The sequence below is a fragment of the Macaca nemestrina genome, chromosome 17 (genome assembly GCF_043159975.1).
Source record: "Macaca nemestrina isolate mMacNem1 chromosome 17, mMacNem.hap1, whole genome shotgun sequence".
Classification (NCBI taxonomy): Eukaryota; Metazoa; Chordata; class Mammalia; order Primates; family Cercopithecidae; genus Macaca; species Macaca nemestrina.
The window spans coordinates 71,072,364-71,098,385 of NC_092141.1; the positions used below are offsets into that span (position 1 = coordinate 71,072,364).

Consider the following 26,022-nt stretch of genomic DNA (forward strand, 5'->3'; position numbering starts at 1 on the left):
CTTAAGTTGATTTTTGTACAAGGTGAGATATTTTTGTATAAGGTGATTTTTGTGTAAGGTGAGAAATAAGGAGAGAGATGTGGCTATCCAGTTTTCCTAGTACCATTTATTAAATAGGCTGCCCTTTCCCTAATTTATGTTTTTGTATGCTTTGTCAAAGATCAGATGGTTGCAAGTATTTGGCTTTATTTCTGGGTTCTTTATTCTGTTCCATTAGTCTATATATCTACTTTTTTTTTTTTAATAGTACCATTCTCTTTTAGTAACTATAACCTTGGAGTATAATTTCAAGTCAGGTAATGCGATGCCTCAGATTTATTCTTTTTGTTTAGGATTGCTTTGGCTATTCAGGCTCTTTTTAGGTTCCATACGAATTTTAGACTTTATTTTTCTAGTTAGGTGAAAAATAATGTTGGTATTTTGATAGCAATTGCATGGAATCTGTAGATTGTTTTGGGCAGTATGGTCATTTTACAATATTGATTCTCCCAATCCATAAGCATGGGATATTTTTCCATTTGTTTGTGTTGTCTGTGATTTCTTTCAGCAGGGTTTTGGAGTTCTCCTTATAGACAACTTTCATTTTGTTGTGTAGGTATATTTCTAGGTATTTTATTTTATTTTGCAGCTATTAGAAATGGGATCATGTTCTTGATTTGATTCTCAGTTGATTGCTGTCAGTGTACAGCAATGCTACTGATTTATGTACACTGATTATGTCACCTATAACTTTACTAAATTTATTTATCAAAGTCGGAGTCTTTTTGAGGAGTCTTTATGGTTTTTGAGGTATATCATCATATCATTGGTGGACAGTGATAGTTTGACTTCCTTTTTTCTAATATGGATGCCGTTTATTCCTTTCTCTTGCCTGATTGCTCTGGCTAGGACTTCCAATACTATGCTGAACACAAGTGGTGAAAGTAGGCATCCTTATCTTGCTCCAGTTCTCAGGAGGAATGCTTTCAACTTTTCCCCATTCAATTTGATGTTGGCTGTGGGTTTGTCATACATGGATTTTATTATTTTGAGGAATGTCCCTTCAATGCGTAGTTTTTTTGGATTGAATGTATGCCTAGTTTATGATAGCATTTCTATCAGGAAAGGAAGCTAGTTTTTGTTTTTTGGTTTTTTTTGGCAAAGTCTCGCTCTGTCAGCCAGGCTGGAGTGTGGCGGCACAATCTTGGCTCACTGAAACCTCCACCTCCGGGGTTCAAGCAATTCTCCTGCCTCAGCTTCTTGAGTAGCTGGGACTACTAATTTCTTAGGTCTAGTATTAATCATCTTATGAATCTGGGAGCTCCAGAGTTAAGTGGATGTATATTTAGGGTTGTAATCTCTTCTTGTTGGATTGATCCTTTTATCATTATATAATAACATTGTCCTTTTTTTTTTTTTTTTTTAACTGTTGTTGCTTTAAAATCTGTTTTCTCTAATATAAGAAGAGCTACCTTTGCTCATGTTTGGTTTCCCTGTTTGCAAAATATCTTTTCCACATCTTTACCTTGAGTTTGTATGAATCCTTACATGTTGGGTGAGTCTCTGAAGACAGCAGATGTTTGGTTTGTGATTTTTAAATCCATTCTGCCAATCTGTCTTTTAAGTGGAACATTTAGGGCATTTATGTTCAATGATAATATTGAGATGTGAGGTACTGTTCCAGTCATCCTATTGATTGTTACCTAGATCATTTGTTTTATTTCATTGGATTATTGTTTTACAGGCCCCGTAAGTTCTGTGCTTTAAAGAAGTTCTATTCTGGTGCATATCAACCTTTGGTTTCAAGATTTAGAACTCCTTTTAGCATTTCCTGTAAGCCTGGTCTGATAGTGACAAATTCCCTCAGCATTTGTTTGTCTGAAAAATACTTTATTTCTGCTTCATTTATGAAACTTAGTTTTGCTGGATGCAAAATTCATGAATGACTATTATTCTATTTAAGGAGGTTAAAGATAGGACCCCAATCACTTCTGGCTTATAAGGTTTCTGCTGAGAACATGTATCTTTATAGGACTGTGTTTTCTATTTCATGACCATATGATGTTTCTTAAAGTTAATTTTTTAAATGTGCACTTCTTTTATGTTTTTGTTTTTCTTTATCTTTCTGTACTGGGACTAGGACCTCCAAAATAATCTTAGCTAAAAATAGCAATAGTGGACATCTTTCTTTTATTCCTCATCTCAAAGGAATACTTTAAGCATTTCACTAAGGATGAAATGAAGTATTTCTTGTGGGTTTTTCATAAATACCATTCACCAGGTCAAGGAAATTGCCTTTTAATCCTGTTTTAAAAATGATTACATTTATATTTGTTTGTTTTATTTCATTCAACAATTTTTATGTATCTATTAAGATAGGTCATATGAGTTTTCTCTTTTATTGGTTAATGTGGTACATTAGTTGATTTTTTTATATAAATGCAACTGAATTTTTGGAATAAACTCATTTTAGTCATGATGTATTATCCTTTTTACATATTGGTGGGTTCATTTTTCTAATATTTTGTTAAGGATTTATACATCTCTATTTATCTGTGAGATTAACTTGTAATTTTCTTTGTTTTCATTAGCATTGTCAGGCTTTGATGTCACATTCTCTTCATAATTTGAAAAGTATTTTTTCTTTGTCTAAATCTTTGAATAGTTTCTTTTTAAATTACACTTTAAGTTTTGGGATACATGTGCAGAACGTGCAGGTTTGTTACATAGGTATACATATGCCATGGTGGTTTGCTGCACCCATCAACCTGTCATCTACGTTTGGTATTTCTCCTAGTGCTATCCCTCCACTAGCCCCCCACACCCCAACAGGCCCCAGTGTGTGATGTTTCCCTCCCTGTGTCCATGTGCTCTCATTGTTCAACTCCCACTTATGAGTGAGAACATGCGGTGTTTGGTTTTCTGTTCCTATGCTGAGGATGATAGTTTCCAGGTTCATCCGTGTCCCTGCAAAGGACAGAAACTCAGTCTTTGTTGTGGCTGCATAGTATTCAATGGTATATATGTGCCACATTTTTTTTATCCAGTCTATCATTGATGGGCATTTGGGTTAGTTCCAAGTCTTTGCTATTGTGAATAGTGCTGCAATAAACATAAGTGTGCATGTGTTTTTGTAGTAAATGATTTATAATCCTCTGGGTATATACCCAGTAATGGGATTGCTGGGTCAAATGGTATTTCTGGTTCTAGACCCTTGAGGAATCACCACACTGTCTTCCACAATGGTGGAACTAATTTACATTCCCACCAACAGTGTTGGTAAAAGTGTTCCTATTTCTCCGCATCCTTTCCAACATCTGTTCTTTCCTGACTTTTTAATGATCACCATTCTAACTGGCATGAGATGGTATCTCATTGTGGTTTTGATTTGCATTTCTCTAATGACCAGTGATGATGAGCTTTTTTTCATGTTTGTTGGCTGCATAAATGTGCTCTTTTGAGAAGTGTCTGTTCATATCCTTCACCTACTTTTGATGGCATTGTTTTTTCCTTGTAAATTTGTTTACATTCCTTACAGACTCTGGATATTAGCTCTTTGTCAGATGGATAGATTACAAAATTTTTCTCCCGTTCTGTAGGTTGCCTGTTCACTCTGATGATAGTTTCTTTTGCTGTGCAGAAGCTCTTTAGTTTAATTAGATCCCATTTGTCTATTTTGGACTTTGTTGCCACTGCTCTTGGTGTTTTAGTCATGAAGTCTTTGCCCATGTCTATATCCTGAATGGTAGTGCCTAAGTTTTCTTCTAGGGTTTTTATGGTTTTAGGTCTTACATTTAAGTCTTTAATCCATCTTGAGTTAGTTTTTGCATAAAGTGTAAGGAAGGGGTCCAGTTTCAGCTTTCTACATATGGCTAGCCAGTTTCGCCAACACCATTTATTAAATAGGGAATCTTTTCCCCATTGCTTGTTTTTGTCAGATTTATCAAAGATCAGATGGTTGTAGATGTGTGGTGTTTTTTCTGAGGCCTCTGTTCTGTTCCATTGGTCTATATCTCTGTTTTGGTACCAGTACCATGCTCTTTTGGTTCCTGTAGCCTTATAGTATAGTTTGAAGTCAGGTAGTGTGATGCCTCTAGCTTTGTTCATTTTGCTTAGGATTGTCTTGGCTATATGGGCTCTTTTTTGGTTCCATATGAAATGTAGTTTTTTCTAATTCTGTGAAGAAAGTCATTGGTAGCTTGATGGAGATAGCATTGAATCTGTAAATTACTTTGGGCAGTATGGCCATTTTCATGATATTGATTCTTTATGAGCATGGAATGTCTTTCCATTTGTTTGTGTCCTCTCCTATTTCCTTGAGCAGTGGTTTGGTGTTCTCCTTGAAGAGGTCCTTCACATCCCTTGTAAGTTGTATTCCTAGGTATTTTATTCTCTTTGTAGCAATTGTGAATGGGAGTTTACTCATGATTTGGCTCTCTGTTTGTGTATTACTGGTGTATAGAGGAATGCTTGTGATTTTTGCACATTGATTTTGTATCCTGAGACTTTGCTGAAGTTGTTTATCAGCTTAAGGAGATTTTGGGCTGAGACGATTGGGTTTTCTAAATATACAATCATGTCATCTGCAAACACGACAATTGGACTTCCTCTCTTCCTATTTGCATACCCTTTATTTCTTTCTCTTGCCTGATTGCTGTGGCCAGAACTTCCAATACTATGTTGAATAGGAGTGGTGAGAGAGGGCATCCTTGTCTTGTGCTGGTATTCAAAGGGAATGCTTCCAATTTTTGCCCATTCAGTATGATATTGGCTGTGGGTTTGTCATAAATAGCTCTTATTATTTTGAGATATGTTCCATCAATACCTAGTTTAATGAGAGTTTTTAGCATGCAGGGGTGTTGAATTTTGTCGAAGGCCTTTTCTGCATTTATTGAGACAATTGTGGTTTTTGTTATTGTTTCTGTTTATGTGATGGATTACATTTATCGATTTGTGTATGTTGAACCATCCTGGCATCCCAGGGATGAAGCCGACTTGATCATGATGGATAAGCTTTTTGATGTACTACTGGATTCAGTTTGCCAGTATTTTTTTTATTTTTAAATTTTTTTATTATACTTTATGTTCTAGGGTACATGTGCACAACTTATGGAGGATTTTTGTGTCAATGTTCATCGGATATTGGCCTGAAATTTTCTTTTTTTGTTGTGTCTCTGCTGGGTTTTGGTATCAGGATGATGCTGGCCCCATAAAATGAGTTAGGGAGGAGTCCTTCTTTTTCTATTGTTTGGAATAGTTTCAGTGGCCATCTTGCCAGCCACCCCCAATCTCTGAATAGTTTCTATAGCATTGAGATTGCGTATTACCTTTGAGTCTAGTGGAATTCACAGAACAAGCCAGTTGAACCTTGACATTTTCTTTTGGGAAGGTTTTTGATTACTGATTCATCTTCTTTCATATTGTAAGATTATTTAGGTTTTCTGTTTATTCATGAGCCAATTTGGGTAAGCTGGTTTTTCCTAAGACTTTGACTTTTTCATCTGAAAAATTTATCACTCTAATACTATACTATTTTTTTTGTTTGTTTTTGAGACAGAGTTTTGCTCTGTTGCCTAGGCTGGAGTGCAGTGATATGATCTTGACCCATTGCAACCTCTGCCTCCCAGGCTCAAGTGATTCTCGTGCCTTAGCCTCCGAGTAGCTGGGATTACAGGCATGTGCCACCATGCCTGGCTAATTTTTTAATTTTTAGTAGAGACAGAGTTTTGCCATGATGGCTAGGCTAGTCACTATATGATTTTTAATAATAAGATCTTAAATATTTTTGTAATATTTGTGGCATTTGCAGTAATATTCCCATCTCATTCCTTGTCTTGCTCATTTTTGTCTTTTTTCTGTTTTTAAGATAATTTATACTCATGGTTTGTACATTTCAATAACTAAGTCAACTTTTTGATCCTCTTTATTATATGTTTATTATTCATTTCATTTATGTTTTTGTCTTTATCATTTTCTTCGCTATACTTTTTTAGGTTTATTTTGTTACTCTTTTTCTAACTTCTTGAGATGGATGCTTAGCTCATGAAATTTTAGTCCTTTTTTCTTCTCTAATGTAAGGTTTTAAGCATATATATTTTCCCCTATGTATTGCTTTTTTAGCTACATGGCCCCAGGTATTGATATGTAGTTTTAAAATTATTGATTAGTTAAAATTATTTTTCTTACTTTTATAATGATTTCTGTCTTGATCCATGGGCAATTCTAGAAGTGTTTCTTCATTTCCAAGTTTGGGAGTGTTTTTTGTTTTTACTGGATTAATTATATTGCAGTAAGTGAATATATTTTCTGTGATTTCAGTTATTTTAAATGCATATTTTATATGTTTTTAGTTATTTAAAATATATTAAGACTTGCTTTATGGATCACAACATGATCACTTTTTGGAAAATGTTACGCGTTTGTAAAGAAATTCTACAATTGTTGAGTCAGTCTTTTATATTTGGTCATTTATTAATCATATTTTCAAATCTTCTATGTCCTTACTGATTTTTTGTCTATTTGTCCTGTCATTTATTGAAAGACGTGTTAAAAATCTTCAGTAATGATAGTTTGTTTATTTCTCCTTGTAGTTCTGTCAATTTTTTGCTCTATATATTTCAAGTCTTTGTTACTAGATGTATTTCAATTTAAACTTGTTATAGATTCCTAAAGATATTAAAACTGTTTTTTCCCCTGTTGTAAGTTGAATTTTCATTGTCAGTAAGGCTTTTGCCTTAAAGTATATTTTCTCTGATGCCAGTCTAGCCTGAAGTAATATTTTTTCTGGTGTACATATCTTCCATTTTAAAAATTTCACTCTTTCTGTAGTCATATTCTTCTGTATTCTTCCAAAGAAATAAAAGAGAAACTTGAAAATATCTAAGGGAACCTAAAGCCTATAAAGAGCACACAGATATGAAAAAGAGACAACTTCTAGAAATTTAAAATATAATAATCAAAATTAATTAGTGGACAAGAATATCAGCAGATTAAACATAGGCATAGAGAGAAATATGAACTGCAAATTAGTTTGAAGAAGTTGTACACAATGCAGCCAGACAGATTATATAGGAAATAGGTTAAGAGGCATAGAAGATAGAAGGAAGAGGTATAAAAAATATACATCAATACGGGGGAGAAGAGAGGATAGAGTGGTTGCAGAGAAAATATTTGAGGGGCGGTAGCTTAGAACTTTCCAGAATTGAGAGAGACCTTAACCTACCGATTCAAGAAGTCCAGTGAATTCCACATAGAATAAAAGGAAATCCATACAAAGATATATCAGGATGTATCTGCAGCATACCCCAAAAGAAAGAGAACCTTAAAGGTAGCCAGAGAGAAGAGTCAAATTACCTGTAAAGGAGGAACCTTTCTTTATTATTGATATTTTTTGCGAGTATTGAATGCTAGGTTAAGCAGTTTTATAAGTTAAAGGAGTATAAATGTGCAGTTTGGGAGGAACCTAGGTTTTGTCTGAGCCTTTGAAAATATAAACTAAAATTCATTCCATTTGTTTTTGTTTTGTCTTTGGCAAACACTCTTTGCCTGAAAAAGTAGATACTGTGCTTTGAGTTAGAGCTCTTCATCAATTTTTTTTTTTGGCCTGGGAATTTCTTACTTTCTTGGCAGCAAATTGAAGCAGTTAAGATTTTTTATAAGTAATATTTTATTTAGATTTTTTTGTCATCTTCAGTAGGAGGGTTAATCCGGATGTCTAGCTGCTATAGTACCAGAAATTGCAGTTGCTTTATTTTCTTTTAATTGAATTAAATCTGACCCTGAGGGCTGACTGGTTATTTACTGGGACTCCCTCCCAATCCAGTGTCACACTACAATTTGGGAAAGGGCAATGGGCATGGAGGAAGAGCTTTTAAACTCCCTTTCCTTGTGTTTCTACTGACATTCAGTTGATAAAGACAATGGCAGTCCTGCATCTTGAGGGTGGGTGGGGTTGGGGAATGGATGCTCTCATAGAGAAATTCTCATTCTTTCTTATCAGATCTCTCTCTCTCTTTTCAGAAGAAATCCCTCAGTTGTCAAAATCTCTCTCTTTAGGCATTTGGTATATTTTCTTCAAGGGGTTTAGGCTTTTGCAAAAGCAGTTTCTACAAAAACATTAAGTTAACAAAAATCAGAGGAGTGAGGAAATACTACTTAAGGCCAAGGTAATTGCTTAGAATAGGAGGGAGGGGAAAGATGGGTCAAATTAGCCTGCCAATCCAAGAGGCACAGTGTTATAGCTCTAATAGTGACATTTTAAATAAATTACAGTAGGCTTCCAGAGAAGGATAATATTTGAACCAGGCCAAGGGCATCTAACTCAAATGTCTAGCAGTCAGGCATGAAATACAAATTAATAAAATAAGTTAGCGTAAGACGAAGTGATGAGAATTATGGAGTAACTTGAGAGTATATATCCCATGTAAAGATAATGAAATTCAAATTTAAAAATAACTACTATTACACTCTCTAGGTCAATGAAAATCACTAAATCTCGTACTGTATTCAGTATGTGGGCTAACAGTTTATAATCTTTGAAGCAGTCTCCAGTTAAGTGTAGAGAAGAAATATTTTCCTTCTATCCTTCAGGTTTGTGGCTGAGGCTCTGTAACAAAAGACAGATTAACAAGATAAAAGCACACAAGTTTATTTGGTGTAAGTTTTATGTGACATGGGAACCCTCATAAGAAAATAAAAGCCTGAAAAAGTGATTAAATCTGGATGTTTTTACGCTAGGTTTGATGAAGAGTGGAAAGTCATGGAAAATGAAATAGAGGACAGAAGAGTGGCTATGAGCTAAGTATAGCTAAAGGTAGCATGGCCTGTTTGTTTTGATTCCTCTCAGCATCCCTCCATCTTCGGAGATAAGGATACTCTTTTTTTTTTTCATAGGAAGAGCACCTCTCATATGAGGATATCAAGACCTGCTTCAGGGGAGACAAGGGAGATCACAGAGTTCTTCTTGCACCTGATATTTCTTAGATTCCTTCAGCTTAAATATCCAATTCTGTCACAATGTTACATTTCGGGGTAGCATATCCTTAAGCCTGTTATTCCAAAGAACAAGAAATATTTATGTGTAGTGTTATGGATTATTCAGAAGAAATTGACATTTGACTATTAGGTTTCCTAAGGATTTTTACTTGCTTGGAAAAGGGAGTCTTAGTTTTATATACTTACTTTTGTGTATAGTTTTTTGTTTGTTTGTTGTTTCAGTGTCAATTAGGAAGTAATGATAGTAAGAAAAAATTGAATTTTTCCTCTTTGTCACCAGATTTTTTTTTTTTTTTTTGCAAAGGAAAAGTATGTCTTTTCTTTCTTTTTCTGGTCTCTTCCTTTGCTGTTTTTGTTGGGTAAAAAACATCTCTTCAGGGGGTAGCCCTACACATTCTCTTATACTCTTTGTATTTATATGCTTTAATGAAAATTACTGTGTATATATATCTGTACTATATAACCTGTTTATCATTTTTAAAACTGTGTGTCAGTTGTGAAATAAATGTAATAGGTCTTGAATAGTATTTAAAAAATGAAATGGCATAACTTGAAATTTGTTAGAAGATATTAGAGTGTATCACCTATAATAAGGGTGAGTATTGCTTTATAAAACTTGTATTTTTGTTTGTGTGTGTGCTCACAATATAGAAGTATTTCTTTTTTTTTCTTTTTTTTATTATATTTTAAGTTCTCGGGTACGTGTGCACAAGGTGCAGGTTTGTTACATATGTATACATGTGCCATGTTGGTGTGCTGCACCCATTAACTTGTCATTTACATTAGGTATATCTCCTAATGCTATCCCTCTCCCCCTCCCCCACTGGAGAGGATGTGGAGAAATAGGAACACTTTTGCACTGTTGGTGGGACTGTAAACTAGTTCAACGACTGTGGAAGACAGTGTAGCGATTCTTCAAGGATCTAGAACTAGAAATACCATTTGACCCAGCCATGCCATTACTGGGTGTATACCCAAAGGATTATAAATCGTGCTGCTATAAAGACACATGCACACGTATGTTTATTGTGGCACTATTCACAATAGCAAAGACTTGGAACCAACCCAAATGTCCATCAAAGAAGTATTTCTTACTATGCATTATGATCACTGGGGTTTGAAAGCTGGATGAAATATTAAAATAATACCAGATTCCTGCCTTAATGAATTTAAAATCTGCTTTATTTAAATCCTACTTTATTTCTTAACTTTTCAGAAAGGAAAGTGATCTTAAAAGATGTAATTGATGTTTTCACTAATTCACCTAAACCATCCACACCATTCAACAGTAAGTATAGTAAAATAATAAAAATTGAAAACCAGTTTCTTAGGTCATTTTACGGTATCCTATATTTTCTAAAATATAGTTTGTTTCTCTCTGTATTTTCAACACTTTCCTAAGTTTGCTTTGCTTTATTTGAAATGTTGTAATCTGCTTTCTTATTCCTTATCATATTCAATTTATGCTTTTGTATAATGAATTATTTAGAATTACATACCTAGAATATGCTTCCTTAAAGCAAATAATTTGTCTCAGTATTATGCTTTATTGTAAAAGTATGCATCCTTCCCATTACTCTAGTACAGTTTTCTCGCACCTTTATTAATAGCCACATGCTTATTTTCCTCACCTATAGTGAAACATGTTAATTAAGGAAAGTACAAGAAAGATCTAGTGTTCTTAAAATTAGTTGGTAGACTGGTAAGAGATAAACACTCTCTGATGTTAAGATAGTATATGACTGTTTTTCAGTCTGTAGCAAATTTATATTTTTAGTGTTTTCCTTTCCCCAACTATTTGGCTTCTTGGCCTCATTCTAAGAGCTACCTCCTGCCTACCTGTTCTTGAAAAGCTTTGCAGTCTGTGAAAGACCAGAGCATGTAGCAGAAACACCTTTCAGGGATAACAGTTACTGAAAAAAATGGACTTTACAAAATAAATTGCAGAAACTCAACTTTTACCTGGCTAGGGGTATGTTGAACATTTTTTATTATTTAACTGACTTCTAAAAACAAAGCCCATAGGTATGTTTTAAAAGCCCTTTAACTCATAATGTCTTCTACGGTAGGCTGTGGATGTTATATCTTAAAAGGGGCTTTGCCCCAACTTCTTTATCTGTTTTCTATTCTTCCTGTATTTACAGATTTATTTAGAGAGATTAAAACTCTTGATAGTATCAGAAATGATACAATGCCTGTAAATGAACTGAGCTCCAAACTTTTGAGTGCCGGAATTCCAGTAAGCAACAAGACGTTCCAAGAGATCTTGAGACAAGCATCTGTTGATGGTGAATCCTTTTTGAAAGAGCAATCTATTTTGAGCTTAACGAAGTCCTAGTTTTAGTTTTACTATGTGCTTGGGATAGCTGTTGTGTATATGTATATTTTATTTTATTTTTTGATCCGTGAAAGTGTTTATTTTATTCGTTTTTTTATTTTGAGATAGGGTCTTGCTGTCTCCCAGGCTAGAGTGCAGTGGCATGATAATGGCTCACTGCAGCCTTGGCTTCCTGGGCTCAAGCCATCCTGCCTTAGCTCACCAAGTAGCCGCCACACCTGGCTAATGTGTATTTTTTGCAGAGACAGAGTTTCGCCATGTTGCCCAGGCTGGTCTGAACTTAAGCTATCCACCCACCTTAGTCTCCCAAAGTGATGGGATTGCAGGTGTGAGTCACCACGCTCAGTCCAAAAGTGTTTAGTTTTTAATTGGCAAGTGAAAAATATATATTTATGGTATACAATGTAATGTTTTGAAATCTGTGTACACTGTGGATGATTAAATCAAGCTAATTAACATATCTATCACCTTAAATCCTTATAATTTTTTGTGATAGCATTTGAAATGTAGTCTTTTATCTGTTTTCAAGTATACAATACATTATGAACCATAGTCACCTTGCAATAAAATAGGTCTCCAGAACTTACTCCTCTTATCTAACTGAAATTTTGTTTCTCTTAACCAATATCTCCCCTCAAATTCTGCAGTCCCTGGTAATCACCATTGTCTTCTCTGCTCCCATTACTTCAACTTTTTTAGATTCCACATATAAGTGAGATCATGCAGTATTTGTCTTTCTGTGCCTGCTTTGTTTCACCCAGCATAATGTCCTCCAGGTTCATCTATGTTGTTGCAAATGACAGGATTTCCTTCATTTTTAAAAGGCTGAATAGTATTCTATTGTGCATATATATTTATAACATATAGATAGATGTCATATTTTTAAAAATCTATTCATCTGTTGATGAATGGGCACTTAAGTTGATTCTTTGTCTTGGCTATTGTGAGTAGTGAGCTGCAATGAACATGGGAGTGCAGATATCTCTTTGACATGCTGATTTCACTTCCTTTGGATATATACTTGGAAGTGAAATTTCTGGATCACATGGGAGTTCTATTTTTAATTTTTTAAGGAACTTCCATACTGTTTTTCATAATGGTGGTACTAATTTGCATTCCCAGCATAACTGTACAAGAGTTCCCTTTTCACCACTTCCTTGCCTACACTTGTTAAATCTTGTCCTTTTGATAAAAGCCATTCTTACATGTGAGAGGTAAACTGGGTCTTAGAAATATAATGAAAACATAGGCACATGGAGAGCTAATTAAAATTCATAGGTTTTTCTACTGGAAATATTTTTAAGAGCCATCCTCCATTTAGCATCAAATCTATAAAATATATGCATCAAAATTTAATTATTTAAGCCAAGTAAATTCCTTTAGTTAGAATTTCTTGTTTTGATAAAATTGATTGTGGGTAAAACTATTTTAAATTAATTGACTTTTATCCTGCTAATTTCTAGAAATTACAAAAATTTCCCATCCCTACCCTTTGTCATGGTTATTTAATGGTTATTAGGATTGACACTTTGCCATTTCATAATCCTTGTACCTTACTTTTTAGAAAATAATAATGTAAGTCTCAAGAAAATTTTGGAGAATTTGAACACAAGTAAGCCAACTTCTGTATTTGAAGGTGGGTAAATCAATATTTTATTTAGATATTTAGATAGTTTTCATTGCCTCTTGTTATTTTTAAAACAGCTTTATGATATATAATTGATGTAAAACTGTATAATTTTATATTTAAAAGGACATATTTTGATTAAGTGTAGACATATGCACACACCTATGCAACCATCATCACAATCAAGATAATAAATATATCCCTTACCCCTAAAACTTTCTCATACCCTTTATAATCTCTCTTGCCATTCTCCACCTTTCCCACATTCCCAGGCAACCACTGATATGCTTTCTTTCACTAGAAATTTGTTTTTGCATTTCCAATATTTTTTTGTAAATGAATGTGCTCTTTTTTGCTGGCTTCTTTCACTCAGCATAATTATTTTGAAATGTATCCATGGTATAGTGTGCATCAGTAGTTCATTATTTTTATTGCAGAATAGTATTCCACTTTATAGATATGCCACAGTTTATTTTCCTGCTGATATAGGTAAATTAGGTTGTTTCCAGGTTTTACCTATGACAAACACAGCTTCTGTAAACATTCACATACAAATTGTTGTTATGAACATAAGCTTTCATTTCTTTGGGCAATTACCAAGGGATATACTAACTGAATTTGGTAGATGCATGTTTTACTTTTTAAGAGTATGCCGAGCTGTTTTCTAAACTGGTTTTACCATTTTGCATTCCCAAGAGCAGTGTATGAGAGTTTCAGTTCCTCCAAACTCTTGCCAATACTTGGTATATTCAGTCTTTCAAATTTTAACCATTCTAAGAAGTATATAGTAGTATCTCATTGTGGTTCTATTTTGCATTTTCTTAATGACTAATGATGTTGAGCATTTTCTCATATACTTATTTGTCATGTGTATATTCTTTGGTGAGGTGTCTGTTATAACTTTGCTCATCTTTTTAAGTTGGCTTGTTTGTTTTCATATATATATATATACACATATATACTTATAAATATATATACACACATATATTTTTTTAGAGATGGGGTCGGTCTCTGTTGCCTGTTTTCATATTTCTTCATGTATTCTGGATACAAGTCTTTTACCAGATACACGCTTAGCAAATATTTTCTTCTAATCTTTTGTCTCTTCATTTTCTTTTCTTTTCTTTTTTTTTTTTTTTTTTTGAAACGGAGTCTTGTTCTGTCACCCAGGCTGGAGTGCAGTGGCCGGATCTCGGCTCACTGCAAGCTCTGCCTCCCGGGTTCACGCCATTCTCCTGCCTCAGCCTCCCGAGTAGCTGGGACTACAGGCGCCCGCCACCTCGCCCGGCTAGTTTTTTGTATTTTTTAGTACAGACGGGGTTTCACCGTGTTAGCCAGGCTGGTCTTGATCTCCTGACCTCGAGATCCGCCCGTCTCGGCCTCCCAAAGTGCTGGGATTACAGGCTTGAGCCACCACGCCCAGCCGTCTCTTCATTTTCTTAAGTGCCTTTAAAAGAGGGTTAATTTTAATTTTGATGAAGTCTAGTTAACCAATTTTTTTCTTTTATGGACCATGCTTTTGGTGTCATGTGTAAGATATCTTGTTCTTACCCAAGTTTGCAAGTTTTTAAAAATCATATGTTTTATTGTAAAAGTTTTATAGTTTTTGGTTTTACATTTTTGATGTATAATTCAAGTTAATTTTTGTATGTGGAGTAAAGTATGGAGTTTTTTTAACATGTGGTTATGTAATTGTTCTATTGTTGAGAACACTATACTTTCTCCTCTGAATTGCCTTTGTACTTTTACAGAATATTACATGTATAGAATATTATATATAAGTGGAATGTTTATATATGTAGAATGTTTCATAAATGTGTATTTATGGGTTCTCTATTCTGTTCCATTTTTTTTGTCTATCTTTACACTAATATTATACTGTCTTGATTATTGTAGTTTCATAACAAACATTGAAATCAATCAGATAATGTCAGCCCTTCAACTTTGTTCTACCTTTTAAATGTTGTTTTGGGGCTGGGCATGGTGGTTCACGCCTATAATCCCAGCACTTTGGGAGGCTGAGGCAGGCGGATCACGAGGTCAGGAGATGGAGACCATCCTGGCCGACATGGTGAAACCCTGTCTCTACTACAAGTACAAAAATTAGCTGGACGTGGTGGCACATGCCTGTAATTCCAGTTACTTGGGAGGCTGAGGCAGGAGAATTGCTTGAACCAGGGTGTCAGAGGTTGCAGTAAGCCAAGATGGTGCCACCCCAGCCTGGCGACAAAGCGAGACTCTGCCTCAAAAAAAAAAAGTTGTTTTGGCTATTTAGGTCTTTTACAGTGTCATATAAATTTTATATTCAATTTGTAAACTTCTGCAAGCCTGCTGGGGTTTATTGGAAAAATCAGTAGGCTCATGAATTAGGATTTTTAAAAAACTTGACAGCTTAGTTCTTTGCATTGATCCTGTTAAATTTATTCATTACTTAGAAGTAGCAGGGTATAATTTATTATTCATAAATGAAAAGTTAAAAAATTCTACCATGTTTGTTTTCTTTTAAAGACTTTGGTTGTAGAGATTGGCACAAATTATTTAAAAGGGTTGTATAGGTCATAAAAATTCATTACATTAAACCAACCTTATCCTAGAGATATGAGTCATCAAATTGATTTTGGTTTGAGCTGGAAAGTATTTTTCAGTTCATTGTTATATTCTGACATTAATAAAATAGTCAAACTTAACTATATTTGTTTTTATAAAGCACAAATGTATTATTTTTAATAGACATTTTGGAATATAGTTGTTTGAGTTTCACAAGTAATCCAGTGTTCCACTTTAGAAAGTATATATGTAGTCTTCAGAAATTTTTAGTAATACTTCACTGCAACAATTTAGAAGCAGTCATGGTAGGTAAATATTGTGCTTTTAAATTTTACCTTTTTCTTTCTGTATTGTATACTGCCTTTTGAATTAATATCATAATTTAATGTGCATATGTTTTTAGGGAAAATATTCTAGTTTTATTAGGTAGTTATAATCCTTAAATTCACTGATAGTTTTAAGACAACAGTATAACTATAAATGAAAGCAGTTTAATTCATTTTAAACCATTTTTAACCTTTGCTATTCTAAAAGATGAACAAATGTTGCTAACAAAGAGTTGTTGTTCTTGTTAACAAAGAATAATTATCTCCATATACATTTCAGTTGTAATCCTTTTTGATCAACATAAGGACCATTTTATATAGTTTTGATGCAAATGTGGAATGTTATGAGCGACCCAACAGAAGATTGGCCAAATAATAAAGATTAGATATGATATATATTTAAAGGCATTTCCTATGAGTAAAGGGCAGAGATGTGTGAATAAAGGGTATATAGCAATATAAGAGATAAAATTATATAGAAGATAATGGTATATATAGTAGATAAAGATATCAATGTATATAACAATATAGAAGATACGACTAAGTAATAGAACCAGGAAGGCAGAGAGAGGGTGATTAGCTGCGAGGGAAAAATATACAGAGGCCAAGATACCAGTTTATAAAAGTAGAAGTAGATTTACTACCCAAAGAAGTCTGTTGTTGAAGGACTTTTCCTTTCCTTTTCTCTCTTTATTTCAGTTAGGAATGAGAAAGTGACCTGGTGTGTCAGGACTCTTTGGGATGACTGGGAGGACTAGAGTAGTCTTAAACTGAATTTGTGGCATCAGTCTAAAACATTCTAAAAGGGCTTAGGTTTACTGAAGAATTACATGTGGAGATGGAGAGAACTATCTGGCTTGTTGGAAAAAATTAACTTACCTAATAAGTTAATTCTGTAACTTTTTGTGCACTTATACTCTGCCTCTTTTAAATTTAAAAAAGTTTTATAAACTAGAGATTTATGTTATGAACAGTAATCTTGAGTGTATGATGATTTGTATAACTAATATTTATTTGTTTTTAAATTTCAGCATTTATTTTAGATATAGGCAGTACATTTGCAGGTTTGTTACATGGGAATATTGTGTGATGCTGAGGTTTGAGGTATGGATCCTGTCACCCATGTAGTGAACAGAGTACCAGATAGGTAGTTTTTAACCCATCTACCCCCACCGCCTAGTAGTCTGCAATGTCTGTTGTTCCCATATTTATATCCATGTGTGCTTAATGTTTAGGTCTCACTTATATGTGAGAATGTGTGGTATTTGGTTTTCTATTCCTGTGTCAATTTGCTTAGGATTATGGCCTCCAGTTCCATCCATGTTGCTGTAAAGGATATGATTTCATTCTTTTTTATGGCTGCATAGTGTCCTATGGTATATATGTACCATGTTTTCTTAATCACTTCAGCATGGATGGGCACCCAGGTTGATTCCATGTCTTTGCTATTGTGAATAGGTCAGTGATGACTATAGGAGTGCATGTGTCTTTTGGTAGACTTTTTTTTCTTTGGGTATATACCCAGTAATGGGATTGCTGGGTCGAATGGTAGCTCTGTTTTTGGGGGAATTTTGTTTGTTTGTTTGTTTTTGAGATGGAGTCCCCCTCTTGTCACCCAGGCTGGAGTGCAATGCCATGATCTCAGCTCACTGCAACCTCTGCCTCCCAGGTTCAAGCGATTCTCCTGCCTCAGCCTCCTGAGTAGCTGGGATTACAGGCGTGCACCACCACGCCCGGCTAATTTTTGTGTTTTGAGTAGAGACAGGGTTTTACCATGTTGGCCAGGCTGGTTTCAAACTCCTGACCTCAGGTAATCCACCTGCCTCGGCCTCCCAGAGTGGTGGCATTGTAACAGGCTTGAGCCACTGTGCTTTAAGTTCTTTGAGAAATCTTCAGACTGCGTTCCACAGTTGCTGGACTAATTTACATTCCCACCAACGTTGTATAAACATTTCCTTTTCTCTGCAGCCTCGCTAGCATCTGTTGTTTTTTTGACTTTTTATAATAGCCATTCTGACTGGTGTGAGATGGTATCTCATTGTGGTTTTGATTTGCATTTATCTGATGATAAGTGATGCTGAGCAGTTTTTCATATGTTTGTTGACCACTTGTATGTCTCCTTTTGAGAAGTGTCTGTTCATATTCTTTGCCTATTTTTTAATGAGCCTTTTTTTTTTCTTGTTGGTTTCAGTTCCTTATAGATTTGGAATATTAGGCCTTTGTTGGATGCATAATTTGTGACGATTTTCTTCCATTCTGTGGGTTATCTGTTTGCTCTCAATAGTTTCCTTTGCTGTTCAGCAGGTCTTTAGTTTCATTAGGTCCCACTTGTCTATTTTTGTTTTTGTTGCAATTGCTTTTGAAGTCTCAGCCAAAAATTCTTTGCCAAGGCCTATGTCCAGAATGGTGTTACCTAGGTTATCTTCCAGGGTTTTTATAGTATGAGGTCTTACATTTAAATCTTTGATCTGTTTTATTTTTTGTATATTGTTAAAGGTAGGAGTCCAGATTCAATCTTCTGCATATGGCTTGCTATTATCCCAGCACCATTTATTGAACAGGGAGTCCTTTTCCCATTGCTTGTTTTTGTTGGCCTTGTTGAATACCAGACGGTTATAGGCATGCAACTTTATTTCTGAGTTTTCTGTTCTGTTCCAATGGTCTATGTATCTATCTATTACTGGTACCAAGATGTCTTGGTTACTGTGGCTTTGTAGTATAGTTTGAAGTCAGTCAATGTGATGCCTCCAGCTTTGTCCTTCTTGCTTAGTATTGCTTTGGCTATTTGGGCTCTTTCTTGGTTCGATATGAATTTTAGCATAGTTTATTTCTAGTTCTATGAAGAACAATATTGGTAGTTTGATAGGAATAATGCTGAATCTGTAAATTTTTTTGAGCAGTATGGCCATTTTTACACTATTGATTCTTCCAATCCGTAAGCATGGAATGTTTTTCCATATGTTTGTGTACTCTCTTAGCAGTGTTTCATAGTTCTCTTGTGGAGATCTTTCACCTCCTTGGTTAGCTGTATTTCCTAGTATTTTACTTTCTTTCTGGCGGTTGTAAGTGGAATTGTGTTCTTGATTTTAATCTCAGTATGGATATTGTTGGTTCATAGAAATGCTACTGATGTTTGTACATTGATTTTGTATTCTGAAACTTTAGTAAAGTCATTTATCAGTTCTAGGATCCTTTTGGGAGTGTGGATATTCTAGAGATAGAAGCATATTGTCAGCAGAGAGATAGTTTGACTTCTTCATTTCTTATTTGGATGACTTTTATTTCTTTCTCTTGCCTAATTGCTCTGTCTAGGACTTCCAGTACTTTGTTGAATAGGAGCAATGAGAGTGGACATCTCTGCCTTGTTCCAGTTCACAAGGAGAATGGTCTGAGCTTTTGTACATTCAATATGATCTTGGCTGAGGGTTGTCATAGACAGTTCTTATTATTTTAAGATATATTCCTTGGATGCCTAGTCTGCTTAGGGTTTTCCTTTCTTTTTATCATAAAGGGATGTAGGATTTTATGAAAAGCTTTTTCTATATATATTGAGTTGATCATATGGCTTTTGGCTTTTAGTTCTGTTTATGTGGTGAATCACAATTTTTGATTGTGAACCACCTTGTATCCCAAGAATAAAACCTACTTGATCATGGTGTATTAACTTTTTGATATACTGCTAGATTTGGTTTACTGATATTTTATTAAGGAATTTTGTTTCTGTGTTCATCAGGAATATTGTCCTGAAATTTTCTTTTTTCATTGTGTTTCTGCCAGATTTGGGGATCAGTCTAATGCTGCCTTCATAGAATGAGTTAGGGAGGAATCCTCCTCCATTTTTTTTTGAATAGTTTCAGTAGGGTCTTCCTCCTCCATTTTTTGGAATAGTTTTAGTAGGATTGGTATCAGTTCTTCTTTATATGTCTGGTAGAATTTGTCTATGAATCCATCTGGTCCAGAGCTTTTTTGTTGTTGTTGTTGGTAGGTTCTTTATTACTGATTCAATTTCAAAAGTTGATATTAATCTATTCAGGTTTCTAATCTCTTTCTAATTCAATCTTGGGAGATTGTGTTCTTCCAGGAATCTATCCATTTCTTCTAAGTTTTCCTTTTGTGGGCATAGAATTGTTCACAGTAGTCTCTGAGGATCTTTTGTATTTCTGTGGGATCAGTTGTAATATCACCTTTATCACTTCTGATTGTGCTCATTTGGATCTTCTCTTTTTCTTTGTTAATCTAGCTAACAGTCTATCAATCTTATTTTTTTTTGAAGAACCAACTCTTGGTTTCATCGATGTTTTGTATGGATTTTTACATCTCTATTTCATTAAGTTCTCTAATTTGAGTTATTTTGTTTTTTTCTGCTAGCTTTAGGATTATTTTTCTAGTTCCTTTAGGTGCAAAGTTGGGTGATTAATTTGAGATCTTTCTAACTTCTTGATGAAGGTATTTAGAGCTATAAACTTTCCTTTTAACACTGCTTTGGCTGCATCCCAGAGATTTTGATAAGTTGTGTCCCCGTTTTTGTTATTTTCCAAGAAGTTTTTGATTTCTGCCTTAATTTCACTGTTCATCCAGGAGTTATTTGGGAGTAAGTTTGTGTATAACTCCTTTTTAAAGTACTTGAAGCATGGCTATATTCCTAAAAAAGAGGAGAAAGCTCATAGTGTCTTAGATAAGACCAAGGAGGAATCCAGAGTGCTTGAGCTTGAAAAAACTTCTAACATTTCTATTGTCTTCACAGAAGAACTCTTACATCTATTTCCTGTAACCTTGAAACTCCTTAGATCACACTTTTTCTATATATTTTATGGCATTTGACTCTTGTAAGTAGCTATCTTTTAGTTTAAAAAATAAATACTAGGTTTTAACATTTAGGGTAAAGATTTAGGCACAATATATTCCTAAAACCTTAATACACCCACACTTTTGGGAGGACTTTTTTTTTTTTTTTTTTTTTGAGACGGAGTCTCACGCTGTTGCCCAGGCTGGAGTGCAGTGGCGCGATCTCGGCTCACTGCAAGCTCCGCCTCCCGGGTTCACGCCATTCTCCTGCCTCAGCCTCCTGAGTAGCTGGGACTACAGGCGCCCGCCACCGCGCCCGGCTAATTTTTTGTATTTTTAGTAGAGACGGGGTTTCACTGTGGTCTCGATCTCCTGACCTTGTGATCCGCCCGCCTCGGCCTCCCAAAGTGCTGGGATTACAGGCTTGAGCCACCGCGCCCGGCCGGGAGGACTTTTAATAGGAGAGTAAAAGTTGTGAGGAAGAAGCAAAAAAATGAATGGGACATCAAAGTATGTAAGTAGAAGAAAATTTAGGACTAAGATTTTTACCCCCTGAAATTTGGGCAGTTCCATACAGGCAGAGATGAGCCCTAAAGTCCCTCTCACTGATATAACATTAAACATATCCCTCAGCGATACAATAATGGTGGTATTTTTATTTTTTAAAAAATGATAATTTTATTTAGTTAAATTTTTAAAAACTCAGTCAACTAAAGTTTTTGATATTAAGACAAAAGTAACTGATCATTTCAGCGAAATGCTTGGAATAAAGGAATTTGGGGCTAGTATTTATTAATTTGGGAATCATAGAGATAATATTATTTGAGAGATATGTTTGGACAGTAGTCTAAAATTTTAGGTACATTGTTGTTCAGAAGTTTAGAAAGTAAAAATATTATTTCCAAAGAGTGTTAAGTAACTTACAGAATCTCCGTTTGCTTTCAGATATAGACACTGCCCTCAGTACTGTCAGCTTGATGAACTGTGACAGAGTTCAAGTTAGTGACTTGAAAAATGCTTTTGAGGACCTCAATATTTCTTTAAAGCCTGAAGAACATCAGATGTTAGTGAAAACACTTGACGCTGATGGTATATATAATCACTATAAGTTTATTTTTCTAATAAAGTGACAGTAGTTTTTAAATTCCCATTTCTTATTTTCCATTCATTACTCCTTAAAATTTTTTTTCTTTATTCTTTTAATGGAAAAGACATTCTGTAATTTATCTTGATAGAAAATATTTGAATAAGGTTAATAAGATTTTTTAAAAGCCCTTACTTTATAGTCCCATCAAGTATCCTGTGTTGATTCCATCAGGGTATGTTTGTTTTCAGCACTTACTATAGAAATCAGAAAAGGTGCAGTGCAGTAGGTACAGTAGTCCTCCCTTATCTACATGGGATATGCTTTAAGACGTCCACTGGATGCCTGAGACCATGGATAGCACCAAACCCTCTATATACCATATTTTTTCCTATATGCACATACCCATGATAAAGTTTAATTTATAGATTAAGCACAGTAAGAGATTAACAATAAAGGAGAACAATATAACAATATACTAGCGTCACTACTCTTGCACTTTGGAGCCATTATTAAGTAAAATAAGGGTTACTTGAATGCAAGCACTTCAGTACTGCAACAGTTGATCTGATAACCAGGATGACTACTAAGCGACTAACGGGCAGGTAGTGTATACAATGTGGATACATTAGACAAAGGGATGATTCAGGTCCAGGGCTGGAGAGATTGGTATGGTGGAATGGTGTGGGATTTTATCATACTGCTCAGAAAAGTGTGCAATTTAAAAATTATAAATTGTTTATTTCTTAAATTTTCCATTTAATATTTCAGACTGTGCTTGACTGTGGGTAACTGAAACAGAGGAAAGTAAAACTGCAGATAAGTGGGGACTATTGTAATTCTCTGAGGTTGTGCTAGTGTGAAACTGCTATTAGACAGGAAAAGACTAAATAAGGACATTCCCTCCCTGTACCTGAGATAGTTATGACATGAAGTTGAGTGTAAATCTTCAGCGATTTCAGAGAAAAGAATGTATAATTTTCAAATTTTGGCAGTTATTGTGTGCACTTTTAAAAATTAATTTAAAATCACTCCTGAAATGTATTTTCTTTTTTACATTATTAAATGGATTTGGCATTGCTTAACCAGTTTATTGACTGGGGTCACTGCAGGGCATAACTTCAGAAGCACATTATCTCTGCGTGAACAGTACCCCTTAGTGTTGTATAACCCAGCCTACATAGTTATATGTGACAGACCTGATCATGAGTGCCTGTTATTTGTCAGGAATTATGTAATACATAATGGATTCAAAGAAATATAAAATATTCACACTTAGAAAACTTTCAGTCTAGTTAGTGAGACAAAGTATATATATAAAATATGAATAAAAATACAACAAAAAGGTGTGTAACATATAGGAGATGAAAGTTTAGCGAATTGTGCAGTGTTATGTGGAAGTTCTTGAATACTTGCCAGAGAAACAGTGATGATACTGAGTTGAATAAGAGTTTAGAGAAGAGCTGTTTCATTCATTCAAAGTTTATTTAGCACTTATTGCTTGCTAGGAATTAAATATGTAGAGAATTTCTCAAGAGTTTACAGACTACTGAGATAGAAACAATGAGGATACCAATAGTTAAATACTATGATAGAGGTAAACATAGAGTGTTACGGAAACATATACAATATGCATGAACCTAACCCACCCAGAGTTGGATAAGGTAATAAGAAGAGGCTTCCTGGAGAAAATTATGTTGGAGTTGAGTTTTGAAATACAGGCATACCTCATTTTATTGCACTTTGCTTTATTGTACTTTGCAGATATTGTGTTTTTACAAATTGAAGGTTTATAGCAACCCTTTTTCAGCCAAGTCTATTGGCACCATTTTTCCAACAGTATGTGATCACTTCATGTTTCTGTGTCACGTTTTGGTAGTTCTCACAATTTTTAATTATTTATATATCTATTATGATGACTTGTGGTCAATGATATTTGATATTACTGTTGTAATTTTGGGGGGTACCATGAGCTGCACCCATATAAGATGGCAAACTTAGTTGATAAAGTGTGTATTCTGACTGTTACACTGACCAGCCATTTCCCTATTCTCTATCCCTCTCCTTTGGCCTCCCTATTCCTTGAGACACAGCAATATTGAAATCAAGTCAATTAATAACTGTTCAATGGCCTCTTAGTGTTCACATGAAAGGAAGAGTTGCACATTACTGACATATAAAAGCGAGCAATGATTAAGTAAGAAATGATTAAGCTTAGTGAGGAAGGCATGTTGAAAGCTGAGCTAGGCTGAAAATTACACCTCCTGTGCTGAATAGTTAGCCAACTTTTGAAGGCAAAGAAAAAGTTTATGAAGTAAATTAAAAGAGCTAAAAATGACAAGACAGAGAAACAGTCTTATTGCTGATATTGAAAAAGTTTTAGTGGTTTGGATAGAAGATCAAACCAGCCACAACATTTCTTGAAACCAAAACTTTGGTGAAGTTGAGAGAGGTGAGGAAGCTGCAGACTAAAAGTTTGAAACTAGCAGAGGTTTGTTCATGAGGTTTAGGGAAAAAAGCCATCTCTATAACATAAAAGTGCAAGCTGAAGCAGCAAGTGCTGCTAAAGAAGCTGCAGCAAGTTATCTACAAGACCTAGCTGAGATAATTGATGAAGGTGGCTCCACTAAACAACAAATTTTCAATGGAGATGAAATAGTCTTCTATTGAAAGAAGGTGCCATCTAGGACTTTCATAAATAGAGATGAGAAGGGGTCAAAGCTTCAAAGGCAGGCTGACTGTCTTGTTAGGGGCTAATATCTAGTGACTTAAGTTCAAGTTATTCATTAACTTCATTAACCATTCTGAAAATCCTAGGGCTCTTCAGATACTACTAGCACAGGCGAAATCTACTGTGCTTCTGCTCTATAAATGGAATTACAAAGCCTGGATGACAGCACATTGTTTGCAGCATGATTTACTGAAAATTTTAAGTCCACTGTTGGGACTTACTGCTAGGAAAAGGATTCCTTTCAAAGTATTGCTGCTCATTAACAGTGCATCTAGTCACCCAAGAGCTCTTGATGGAGATGTACAAGGAGATGAATGTTGTTTTCATGCCTGCCAACACAATATCCATTCTGCAGCCCATGAAACAAGGAGTAATTTTGACTTTCAAGTCTTGTTATTTAAGAAATACATTTGGTAAGGCTATAGCTGCCATAGATAATGATTCCTTTGATGGATCTGGGCAAAGTAAAATAAAAACTTTCTAGAAGGGACCCTTCATTCTAGAGCCATTAAGAACATTTGTGATTCATGGGAGGAAGTCAAAATGTCAACATTAACAGGAATTTGGAAGATGTTGACTCTAACCTTCATGATAACTTTAAGAATTCATTGGGGAGTAAGTACCTGCATATGTGGTAGAAACAGCAAGAAAACTAGATCTAGAAGTGGATCCTGAAGATGTGACTGAATTGCTGCAATCTCATGATAAAATTTTAAAGGATAAGGAGTTGCTTCTTACTGATGTGCAGAGAAAGTGGTTTCCTTAGATGGAATATACACCTGGTGAAGATGCTGGGAATATTGTTGAAATGACAACAAAGGATTTAGAAGATTATGTAATCTTGGGAATCATCAACATACAGTTCATAGTTATAAGAGAGTTTAGGAAAAGTTTATAGAATATATTGAGAAGAGGGCCAAGGGGGCAGTTCCAAGGTGGCTGAATGGGAACAGCTCCAGCCTCCAGCTCACAGCATGAGTGACACAGAAGACGGGTGATTTCTGCATTTCCAACTGAGCTTTGAAGAGAATAGCGGTTCTCCCAGCACAGAGTTTGAGATCTAAGAATGGACAGACTGCCTGCTCAAGTGGGTCCCTGAACCCCAAGTAGCCTAACTGGGAGATACCCCTCATTAGGGGCAGACTGACACCTCACAACTTACACGGCCAGGTACCCCTCTGAGATGAAGCTTCCAGAGGAACGATCAGGAAGCAACATTTGCTGTTCAGCAATATTCTATCTTCTGCAGCCTCCACTGCTGATACCCAGGCAAACAGGGTCTGGAGTGGACCTCGAGCAAACTCCAACAGACCTGCAGCTGAGGGTCCTGACTGTTAGAAGGAAAACTAACAAACAGAAAGGACATCCACACCAAAACCCCATCTGTACATCACCATTATCAGAGAAGAGAGCCAAGGAGAGAGAAATGAGGCATGCTGATATTTAAGCAATGATGGAGAAACAGTAGTTTATAAAGGACAGTAAGAAGAAAGAGGCCGGGCATGGTAGCTCACGTCTGTAATCCCAGCACTTTGGGAGGCCGAGGTGAGTGGATCATTTGAGGTCATGAGTTTGAGACCAGCATGGCCAACAAGGTGAAACCCCGTCTCT

General features: G+C 35.2%; 1 protein-coding gene across 9 annotated transcripts in view; it reads left to right on the forward strand.

Moving 5' to 3' along the window:
• LOC105483060 (EF-hand calcium binding domain 3) overlaps window positions 1-26,022 on the forward strand; it is a 575,939-nt gene that overhangs the window by 146,511 nt on the left and 403,406 nt on the right. For 8 of the 9 annotated variants that reach the window (XR_011615926.1, XM_071083376.1, XM_071083377.1 and 5 more), the window contains 4 exons: window positions 10,190-10,261; window positions 11,118-11,261; window positions 12,876-12,947; window positions 21,542-21,685. The exons of the other annotated variant lie outside the window; for it this stretch is intronic. Coding sequence is in view for 7 of the 8 variants with exons in the window: in XM_071083376.1 (XP_070939477.1) it covers window positions 10,190-10,261; window positions 11,118-11,261; window positions 12,876-12,947; window positions 21,542-21,685 (432 nt within the window). In the remaining variant the exon portion in view is untranslated. The remainder of the gene's footprint in view (window positions 1-10,189; window positions 10,262-11,117; window positions 11,262-12,875; window positions 12,948-21,541; window positions 21,686-26,022) is intronic. 9 annotated transcript variants of the gene reach the window in all.